This window comes from Telopea speciosissima, chromosome 5 (assembly GCF_018873765.1).
Source record: "Telopea speciosissima isolate NSW1024214 ecotype Mountain lineage chromosome 5, Tspe_v1, whole genome shotgun sequence".
In the NCBI taxonomy this organism is placed as follows: domain Eukaryota; kingdom Viridiplantae; phylum Streptophyta; class Magnoliopsida; order Proteales; family Proteaceae; genus Telopea; species Telopea speciosissima.
The window spans coordinates 55,735,239-55,747,161 of record NC_057920.1 but is presented as its reverse complement, the minus strand read 5'-3'; the positions used below and the strand labels follow the sequence as shown (position 1 = coordinate 55,747,161).

Here is an 11,923-nt window from a genome sequence, read left to right as displayed (position 1 = left end):
CCTTCAGTGTTAGTGGATGTGGTACTATCGCCAGACATGATTGTTGATCAAAAGGTAATCCCAACTGCTTGCTACAGCTCGTTAAAGTTGAAAAAGCGGATGAAGCAAAGGAGCATCACAGGGAAAAAGTCCAGCAGAAAAAGGAATCTCTGGTTTAGGCCATAAGAAGCAGACTGATGAAAGAACAGGGACCCTTGGTCGGAAAAAGGAACCACCGAGGGTTAGATCATAGAGAAGACCCTCTAAGAAGAGAGGGGAGTTTTAGAAGGAAGAAAAGTGAAGGCCGAATGCTGGTGGTAGAGAAGAAGAGGCATGGGAGAAAGAGAGAAGAGACAAAAGTGAGTCACAAGAAAGAGAAAGAGAAAGAGAAAGAGAGGCGGTAGGCTAGCAGTGGTGTGTGAGAGTCGCGAGCAGGAGGAAAAGAAGTGGCGCTGGTTTAATGGGTGTGAGAAAGGGTGTCGCAAAGGAGAAGAGGATAGACAGTGGAGGCGGTGATGATGAAAGAGTCGGGAGAGAGAAAGGAGTCGGCGCTGCTATGGTACTTCACGGTGGCGGCGGTGACATGGGTACTAGGGCAGGGATCCCAAGATTGATCCCCGCTCTGATACCATGATGGAAATGATTGGGAGAATAATGACTTGTGTCCCAAGGGATCACAGCCAAGCTTTATTTATAATAAAGGAGAAAGAGTACAAATTACAAGTATACCCTCAGGACAGAAAATATCTAAAACCAAACTAATACCTGAATTACAACAGGAACCATCTCATGATTGTTTTTGTGCTTTGATTATCAAATTTTTGTCAAAGGTTTGGCTTCATAGCTTTGGTGAAATGAGCAGTGGGAAAAGATTTTCAATTTTATAATTAATCTTAAGCTACGATAGCTGAATCATTGAGATTAACAGCACAGTCCAAAGGTATGGTCTGATAAATAGATGTAATAGAAGCACTATTGACTCTCTTATGAATACTATTTTGAGATTGTTTAGTCAGCACCAGAGGGGTTTTCTAGGTATTTCCTTTACAAAACCTTGGTTCAATTTGAATTTGAGCAACATGCAGGCCTAGGTTTGGGGTGGGTTAAGGGTAGATGTTTTAAGGGGTTCATCATGGAAGGTTCACTTTGATGGCAATCCTAATGGAAGGCCAGAGTACCGCTTGGATTTGACATGCATTAAATTTCATGGCCTAAACTATTCTAGAAATTATAAAATATCCACTGTTCACTTTAATAGGGATTTATCACTCGTAGTGGACCCATAGCGGCCTAATTAGGGTTTTTGAACCTGGAGTTGCACCAGTCAGTGAGGGAGCAATTTGCAGTGGCAGCTTGTGGCGGCTAACTGAGGGTATCAGGTAAATACTAACCTCTTTCTCCCACCGCCTCTTCTTCCTACTTTCCCTTTCTTCTCTTCCTACTTCCTTGTCCCTACCTTTTCTTCTTCTTGTTCCACTGGTTTTTCTTCCACCTTCCCTTCCTTCTCCTTCTTCCTCCACCTCCATTTTCCTTCTCGTCCTCTGATTCTTCATCCTTCTTTTTTCTTCCCCCCCCCCCCCCCTTTTTTTTTTTTAGATATTTTTCAGTGAGCAAGGCATGCCTAGACAAAAAAGCAACCACATGCCTTGAGCATCTGAATGTGTTTTGCAGCCTAGGCAACACCTCGACAACTATGTTAGTAACAGGTCCCAACCAAAACTAGGAGTTCTGCAGTTCTAAATATAAGTCAGATTCTATTTCTGTTTTAGTTCTTTCCTAGTTGCTATTAGATTTAATTGGTACATTTTTAGAAGTCTAATCAGAATAGAAACTGGTATATTGATTTCTTTTTTATTAGGAGTATGAGTATGCAGGGTATGTAACTAATTTTTCAGTTTCACCAATGAATACAAGTATCATGCTCAGCTTTAGTGCAAACTTTCTTCTCCTATTATCTGTGGTTTTCTTAGGAGAAAACCCTGCATTTTCATCTTAGCCTTTGGCTTATATTATGACTGATAATTATTTATTTTTCAGTAAAATATATTTTTTTGAACTGAAATTTCACAGGATTCATGTCACATGCTTGGTTATCATATAATATATGGATTACTCATATCGGATATAAATGTATGGACCCTGATCCAATATCATGGTCAAGTCCAGTCCCATTGACACCCTTGTAAGGAAGAATACTGAAGTCATTATCAGAAAAGATAAAAAGGTTTTGGGCATACTGTTATACCTGCCTGATTTTCTCCCAATATGATAGACGGACTTCCCTCTCCAATACTTCTTGAACAAACACTCGTTGTGGTGCCCATTTTGGGAGTTCTAATACGTAAGCCCACTCTTCCCATGGCCAAAAGAACTGAAAGTTTGATCTGAAGAGAGGGGACCAATAGATTAGGCTTGTGCATGCGCACACATGCAAGCATGCGATCTAAACACAAAATCAATCCAACAAGATGCAACTAAAAAGGTTAACACATCAGCCAAAATCACAAAGCTATGCTTCCTGACACAATAACTTACAGGTGGTGCGAGAACCACAGGATCAACCGTGTTCTACATTCCATATCCAAATCAGCAATTCTCTCGAAAAGTGAACGAACTGCTCCAGCCACAACGGATGGAAAAGCCCCAGGAAGAGCCTAAAATATAAATCAGTCAGTAGACTCCAGAAATTTGCAGCATGCATTGATCAAATCAATAAAATCAGCTGCCATCTTTTAAAGATCAAGAATTCCTTCGAAAAAGTCATAGTTGTCAAAATCACAGCAGAAGAAGAAAGCTTTGGCCACTAGCAGGAGAAATTATCCAACTACAAGAAAATTAGCTGCATGAATGCAACCACTCATGTACCCATGCACATACATTTACTCTAATATTTCATAATAAACAACTAAGGGTGCAAAATTATGGAAGGCCAGTGATGTACTTAAGTATGAAAACTTCATTTGAGGATAGCATTCATATTACCTTGCAGAGGTCGATAATAACCAGCGTATAGTAAATTGGCTTGAATGGTGGTTGAGGCAGTAAAAGCAGCTGCAAAAGACCAATATGAAAAAATATATTTTCAGAAAGTCCACCAATATAAAGTCACATAATTAACATAGACTAAACAATTCATCTCAAACTTAAGTTGGATGCAAAGAATTCCGAAAATCAGACGCATCAAACATCAACAAAGGGATATACTTTAAATTCTACTACTGATCAGCAAAATGTCACCCAAATTTGAATGAAGTACATAACAAGAACCTCCTCTAATAGCAAATCAGAAAATAATGGAACAGAAGCTTAAAGGAAATAGCTTGACAGGACTCCAAGGGAAAAGCCAAGGAAAGCTCAAATATACCAAGTCCCTGAACCTGATATGGACCTAGAAAAGAACTCGTTCCCAACGCTCACCTGGATCAGCCAATGATGACAAAGAATGGGCACTGGGCCAAAATACTGACCTGGATTAACCCGGTGAAGTCATTTTCATTTATGCAATATAAACTTAAGTTGTACATACAATGATGTATAGAGGTTACTTTTCTCACAAGGGTAAAAAACCTATGCATTTCCCCTACCAAAAATGAAGGTATGCACATTACCTCCACATCATTTACTCCTGATTTTTTTCACTTATTTCAGGACTCTCTCAATATAAAGAGGAAACCCTCCTCTCATCCGCCACCCTGTATTCTTTCCCACAGTAAATTCATATGGAAAGTTTGCAATTTCTACGGATTTTTTGCCACACTTCTTTTTGGTTTAAGTAAAACTTTACAGGCTGAAAATCATGCAATAGAATACCACATATAAGATTATCTTTTAAGTTGTGCAGGTATTTTAAGCACCCCTGTGCAAAACATGAAAAATAAACCAACAGCTAAATTCCAAATTTTATTTTTAGACTTTTAAGACTTATCTTTTGAGTCAAACTACCAGATCAGCCATGTGATACATGTTAAAAACTGCTACCATGGATGATAAGAGTCATTGTTACCATGAGGGGTCCTTAATTAGTTGTAATTGTTAGGCTATGAATTGTAGTTGTAGTTTACTTTACTTTTAGTTGTTTACCTTCCTTGTAATTAGACTTGTACTCTTAATAGGTTTCCTACTAAGAGTCAATCGTTCTAGCTCTCTCTCCCTCTTCTCCATTCCCATCGTTCTCTCTCCTCTTCTCCCTCTCAACTTTTTTCTCCTCTTCTTCTTCTTCATAGATTTTGGTGATATCTGATATTGTTACAATACATATTTTCTACTTTGCAAAATTTCAGGATCAATGAATGAAACCACCTCTTAAAAAGGACAAGGATGATTCATGCCCCAGCAAGCCAAACAGTTTGCTTTTGCAATATTCTTCTTCCAACAATATAAAAATATCCAAATAGTTAATGCACAAACATGTCTTGTAGAATGTTGAGTTGAGCACTCACCATATCAATGCATATCAATCATGAACTATTTTCACCACATTACTAGAGACTCGAAATGACGAAACAAACAGAAATACTCACAAACATTCTGTACAAAGAACAACCAGAGAACAAACAAGGTTGTGAAACATACCTGAGAGAATATTGTCTCCGCCATAAGGTACTCATATCGGAAGGGCACTGGGAGACCAACCATGAATGATGCGCATTCTTTGCGACTAGCTTTGCATGAAACACGAAATAAAAATACAACAATTAAAATTCCATAAGTTCCACCCAAGAGTCAAATACAAACAGAGGAGAGAAAAAAAAAGAAATGGTTCTGAACAAATTTTTTTTTTTTTGGAGTGTGTTGGGGGGGGGGGGGGAGGAGGGAAGAGAGAATGTAAGAATCATGTCTTGAAAGTAACATCAATAAAATCCCATAAAAACATGCAGAATCAGACTAGATTCCTAACCTCCCCTTCCCAGGAAGAAAGAAAAAAGATCTATACCTTAAAGTAGAAAATCTCTTCACCTAAGAGGCCGTTTGATAACACTCCAAGAAACAGGTTTTTCCGTTTTTCTGTTCTAAGAAACGAAAAAACGCCCCAAATAGTGTCTGATAAACTTGTTTCTTTTCTACTGTTTTTTAAAATATAAATTAAAATTTATGGGCCAGAGAATGGGTTTGAAGAAACAAGTATGACTTGTTTTTCTGTTGTTTGAAACAAATTGACTGAGACTGTGTCCAATAAAATAAAGAAAGGGGGGGGGGGGGGCGAATCGTTTGCGATAAGAAGAAACTCAGCGCCAGCGGCATCCTCAAGCTCCAACGCCATATCTACTCCAACCTCAAGCTCCATCGTTTGAAAGCTCCTACCGCCTGCGACTCGCCATCGCCATCACCATCTACAGTAAGTTTTACTATTGCTTTCTGATTTTACATATGCTCCCAAATGATCAATCTGGCTCTGTGGGTCTTTGGATCTGCAGAGGTCTGTATTTTAAAAATATATATATTTGGCAGCCAAAACTCAAAAGCCACCATGATCGGCAAGCATGGCTGCATTCTTTCTGTATTTTATTTCCCAGAGAACCGTTTTGGTAATAAGGATTGTTGCATCTGAGCAACACTTTCTTTTCTTCCGAGTTTTCGCCGATTACATTTTTTTTTTTTTTTTGTGGGGGGGGGGGGTAATCTATGATTGATGGCCCCACTTTCTTCTTCATTATGATCTGTTGAAACTTGAAAGTATTTTATATGGTTACTTGATGGGCAAAATAAGAGCATCTGCAACAGAATGCTCAGTGCCTGCATATTTAGGTGATTAATTTTTTTTTTATGCGGCTCACCTGCAGACCAATTTCTGCCAGCAAGAGCTACCTGTGCAGTACGCTGCCATGGCTGTCCGAAGCAAGTCGCAGCACGCATGCCGCTCACAGCCCAGGTTGCAGGTCGCCTATGTATACAGGGACCCTGCGGCTCAGGATGCAACAATAACACGCATTATCGCCATCCCCTCCATTCCCTTTCGTCATCGCAAGAATCCAGAAGGGGGTTCTTCTACCTCTTCTTCTATTTCGTCGTCATCGCCGTCGTGGAAGCAAGTTCTTACCCCACCGTTTTACCGTTTCCGGAACAGGTTTACCAAACAACCCAAAAACTGTTTCTCAGCACAGAAACAGCAGAAAAGTTATCAAACGGTGCCTAAATTAGCATTATATCAGGAAAGAGATCATATGATTCTTCAAGACACGAGTTCAATCCAAGAAATGATAGACATGAGTTATATTCAATAGGTCACTGTATCATGATCTAAAAGTAATTACCACAAAATGATCAGATATGGTCAGGCAGGTACTTTTTTATGATGAGATGGTGAGTAATTAGTTCCCAACTCCCCCTCACCCAGCCAAAGGGGCACCACCAAACCAAACTTTGATGATTGCTTCTTCGGTAAGTCCTCTTCCTAGTGCAGCAAGTATCAGGATTAGGGAGTGCATACAGAGTGATCCATTATGTCAGTATTTTCACACCAAGGGAAAAATGGACTCTGTATTGACTCAGAATAAGAGCAGTTTTTGGCTTGTTGGAGGGCTAGATGCTAAGGTATTCAGAGGCTTTCGATGGAATGGCTGTGACACCAACCAAGCTTTATTTTAACAGAATGTTGGGCATTCAAGAAACATGACCTACAGGCTACCGGCCAAGAATAGAAACATGACCTACAGGATAAGCATATTACTATTCGAAGCAATCTTCTCACTGAAAATAGGGTGTAGTGGAGAAAGAGAAGACCCTACGGCTCCTATATCCTTCGGGTCTGTCAGTGTTTTCGCAAGATTGCAACACAATCTTTGATGGTGTTGCTGCAACGTGATAAGAGTCCTTTATCAGGTTCACGTGACGATCTTTCCACCAGCCACTTCTTTGAAAGATTTCAATGATGCTTGATATCATGAGTTTTGTTCGTATAAGCAGTAGAAATATTTTAATACTCCAAAAGAATTCCTTGCATGATTTTGGCACCTCCATGTATATGATCATTATTAATTAAACCTTCCATTTTATTGATTAAAAAGAAAGCAAAAAAACTGAGATGACAATGTTGACATGCACGCGCGAATAGACTAGAGTGAACCTATCCCCCCCCCCCCCAAAAAAAAAAAATAAATAAATAAATAAAAAGAGAAGGCTAGAGCAAAGCAAGGCATATTTATGGCAAAATTGGGTTAACACAAAACAACCAGTAGGCGACATGATGAGTGTATGATAACTCTAATGGTACATTCACAAGAATAGAAGACCCAAGACTGCACCAGTGCAACAGAGCAGCATGGTACAAATCCAGGGCCTTGGAAAGACACGGGGAAGGCAACCAAAGGAAGTTGGTGGGTTTGCAAGAATAAGTTGGATGATTATCATTTAACTGAGGGTATTGGCTTAGATAACTAAGCTCCACCAGATAGTTGGAACAAAGCAAACCTCTGTGTTTGTGTGATTAAAGATTAAAGGATTCAAAAGAAAACCTATAGCAGATAATGGGAACATTGATAACAAATTAAAATTGGCAAAATTTTGCAAAATATTTTAGTTTGCTGAGAGTTGAAATTGGCAAGATTTAGTGTAACTGAACAAAATTTGGTAAGGTTTCATCTAGGGTCAAAGTTACCCTCACTACCGAAGTTTAAACTCCTGATCACAATTCACAAGTGAAATACTACCCACTATAGAAAGGGTCAATGGCCACACAATGAATCTCCTAGATTAAAACCAATAACCACATAATGAGAACATTGATTACAATTTCAACCATCTCATTGAATCCGACGCAGATAGTTTAGCAGAAAATTTGATGATAAGGAGAATCAGTGTCCCTGGTATCTTAAGCCATTTATTTTTCAGATATTATGTACCTTAAGAAGATTTTGAACATTGCTTTTCAGTATGTTCCTAGAGCAGAGGAATAATGAGGAGCCCACAATCTAGCAAATAAAGCTAGGTTGGAGTTCATTAATAATGTATGGACTAGTACCAACCAAACATGGCTTAGAAGCGTGCAGTGACATGGATGCTCAGATGTACTGCATTTTGTGATTAATGAATTATTATGTTTTCGCTTAGAAAAAAAAAAACCATTTTAGAAGAGGTCAAAGGCCCCATGATTAATCTCCTGGATGATGACTGGAGATAGGAATCAGACCTCTACAGAGGTCAAAAACTTATTTAAGTTCAATCCAGAAACACCAAAAAGAAGAGCTCTGACTTGCACCTTGATATCAACTCCCACTCCAAAGTAGGGTCTAAATTTATAAAGTTCTCCATTCCAATCACACGCATCTTTAGCTTCCTCGGTAAATATTTCATGTGTATATAGCTGAATATAAATCAAATGACTCGAACTGTGCCTTTTATCAAACTCATTCAAATATAGCACCATGAAGACAATGAATTACAGACAGAAAAATAGCTAGCCAAGTATGTCTACAAACCAGCCATTAAAGAAGAAGAGCACATCCAGCAAATACTCCTCCACAATGAAGCGATCTATCGGTTGCTGACCCTGCAGTACAGCAGAAAAAGGTAAATGTGGACACAAGAAATGAACGACATGGCATCTTTGGTGGGCACAACAAAACAGCACCTGAGTATAATAAAATTGCAAAAATGAATGCATATATAATTTCCTTTTAATACCTACTTATATTAAATTCCTCATAAATATAGACGCGATAAAATAAAATTTTAAGTTATACAAAACTGTTACCAAAGATTTTAGAAGGTGACCCTTTCAGGCTGAATAGGATGGGCAGCCTGACCTGAGCAATCGATTGATGCTACCAATCAGAACTACTAGATAGATTGGATACCCTCCAATCTGCCCTATGTCAAATTTCACAGGTTATCTCACACATATGATCAATGTGAAAGTTTCAGACCTAGAACAACAAACAATAACTAACTACTAGAAGAAGAAAGAAAGAAGAGAGAATCAAAAGACAGAGGAGAAGAGAATAGGGAGAAAAACTAGTGGTACCAATTGGAGAGAATAGGTTATATCCAATCTGTAATCATAGTGTGAACTATATGAGTCATTGCCCTATACTCAGCTTCGGCACTAGAGCTCACCACTGTAATTGTTTCTTACTACTCCAAGTTACAAGATTACCACCAACAAACGTACAATAACCAGTGGTACACCTCCTATCATCTTCAGCACCAGCCCAATCAGCATCTAAATAACCAACAAGATCAACATTTACATGAGGCTTATAAACAAGACCTTTCCCTGGAGACTGGAGCACCCTTAAGATGGTGAAGAATGTGACATGCAACCTCCCAATGAACTTGCTTAGGTGATTCCATGAACTGGCTTATAACACCAAGTATAAAAGATATTTGAACTAGTCACGGTGAGATAAATAAGTTCACCAACCAACCGTCGATATTAATTCTATCTAAAAACTTCTTGCCATCACAGGTAGAAAGCTTTTGATGTGGATCCATGAGGGTATCAACAGGTTTAGGGGCTAACATAACAATCTCAGGCAGCAATCAAAAACATACTTTCTCTGAGAAAGACTTATACCCCTTTTACTTCGAATAACTCCAATACCCAAAAAATACCTGAGAGCACCTACATCCTTTATTTGAAAATGTTGTTGCAAATAAACTGACATTTTCAATTCTAGACAATTATTACCAAAAATAATAAACCGTCAACATAAACAAAACAATCACCTTGAAATACTGACGACGAACAAACACGCAATGATCAAAGTATCACCATGCAAAACCACAACCACGGACAATGTTGCTAAACTTGTAAAACCAAGCGTGTGGAGACTGTTTCAAACCATAGATCGTCTTCTGAAGCCTGCACACTTTCCTTTGATTCTCACCTTGAGCAACATACCCAGAAAGTTGCTCCATATAGACCTCCTCAAGCAAATCACCATACAAAATAGCATTCTTTATGTCTAGCCGATACAAGTGTCAATCAAGATTAACAATCAATGAGATAAGAACATGCATAGAGTTCAGCCAAGTAACAAGAGAACGCCTCAAAATAATCAACACCATAAGTCTAAGTGTAGCCCTTGACCACCAAGCGAGTTTTAATCTTTTCAACAGATCCATCAAGGTGATACTTAATGTTATACACCCCACGACAATTAACAGGTTTCTTACCTGGAGATAATTCAACAAGAATCCATGTCTGATGATTTAACAGAGCATCCATTTTCACATCCATAGCTGATTTCCAGCCAAGACGAGAGAGCTTCTCTTAATAAGATTTATGTATAGAGTGGATAGAGAAGGATAAAGCAAAGCCATGAATGGGAGATGGAAGATGTTAAATAGAAACATACTTTTCTATAGGATAAGTGACCAAAGAACATTGAGTGCATGAACGAGTACCTTTGCAAATTGCAACAAGTCAGTAGTGGTAAATGACAAACTAGGATATACAGATACGGTATCGGAGTGTGTGGCGGGTGGCAGAGGAGCAGTAGCATCTGGAGCAGATGTCTTACGACGACATTGACAGACTTTCAGTGGTTGTAACAAAGACAGAGAATTTGTAACAGAAAACACCACAGAGATAGGGGGAGAATGGATAGGATAAGATTCCAAAATACCACTCTGAGCGTAAAAATAAGGGGTACCTTAAAAAGGTAACATCGGACATGAAAGTAACCCTTGTAGGTTTTTTTAGTACGAATACCCAAGAAAGGCACATTTGACAACCTAAGGAGACAATTTATCAATGTCAAGACTCAAATTATAAACAAAATAGGTACAACCAAAAACTTGGAGTGGCAAAGAAAACAATAGAGAGTTAAGAAAGACAACAGACATGGGAGACTGATTTTGAAGAACAGAGGCTGGCATTTGGTTAATCAACTAACAAGCAGTCAAAACCATAGTTGTCAAGGTGTTTCCTAGACTAGGCGTCTAGGCACCTTGGTCGCCTTGGTCTCCTACATGGGTGTCTAGACACCTGTTGGTATCACCTTGCATCCAAGCCCCCTCCAACACCTAGGTTGCCTAGACACCATGACACTATGGTCAAAACAGCATATTCCCAAAAAATCCTAGGAACATTATAATGAAATAGTAATGAACGAACAATCTCTAGCAAATACAGATTTTTTTCATTCAGTTACACCATTTTGTTGAGGAGTGTAAGAACTAGTCTAATGAATAATACCATGTTCAGAACAAAGGATGAAACTCCAGGTTTTTTGTATTCAATAGCATTATCAGAATGGAGAACTTTCAAGAAAACACCAAACTGAGCTTTTATTTCATTAAAAAAAATACTTGAAGACAAAAAAGAATTGTGACGATCTTTCAATAAATAAAGCCAAGTTAAACGAGAATGATCATCCACAGTAGTCACAAAGTATAACATACCAGACTGACTTTTGATACGACATGGACCCCACATATCCGAATGAACCAAAGAAAAAAAAGACTAACTCCTAACTATATCACGAGAAGAAAACACAGTATGATGATGCTTGCCCAACTGACAAGCTTCACACTCAAGACGGGAAACGGAGATGTAACTAGGAATCATCTACAGAAGCTCGGAGAGAAAAACATTCCCCAACCGATATTCCAATGATGCCAATTAAAAGGGGAAATACAACTGGAAGACGCAGAAGCAATTGTACAAGACAAAGCATCATCAAGATAGCAAGACCATCGTTCTCATGCCCACCACTAATCGTCTTCCTTGTCGGTAAATGCTGAAACACACAATATGAAGGGAGAATGGGAGAAATCACATAGATCAAGATCAACAGATCAGATGGTCTCTATACTCAGGTCAGTTCAGCAAACATGGGGTAGCACAGTCGCTGAAATTCTTAGCTCAATTCGAGAGCTGGATCAGAAGTTATGAGTTAATCCCAGTAGCACAACGAGAGGGCTACATCCGTAAATTCACCACCCAAAATAGAAATCAGATTATAGGAATATTATGAGCAATCGATTCAGAACATAGAAAATA

The 11,923-nt window shown here is 38.8% G+C and overlaps 1 protein-coding gene across 1 annotated transcript in view; it reads right to left on the bottom strand.

Annotated features, from left to right (window-relative positions):
* The window catches only part of LOC122661624 (nuclear cap-binding protein subunit 1), a 113,918-nt gene that overhangs the window by 28,040 nt on the left and 73,955 nt on the right, over positions 1–11,923 (bottom strand). Inside the window, exons 11-15 of the mRNA XM_043857083.1 lie at positions 8,394–8,464; positions 4,552–4,636; positions 2,962–3,030; positions 2,515–2,633; positions 2,225–2,363 (exon numbers count right to left, since the gene is read on the bottom strand). Coding sequence (XP_043713018.1) covers positions 2,225–2,363; positions 2,515–2,633; positions 2,962–3,030; positions 4,552–4,636; positions 8,394–8,464 — 483 coding nt within the window. The remainder of the gene's footprint in view (positions 1–2,224; positions 2,364–2,514; positions 2,634–2,961; positions 3,031–4,551; positions 4,637–8,393; positions 8,465–11,923) is intronic.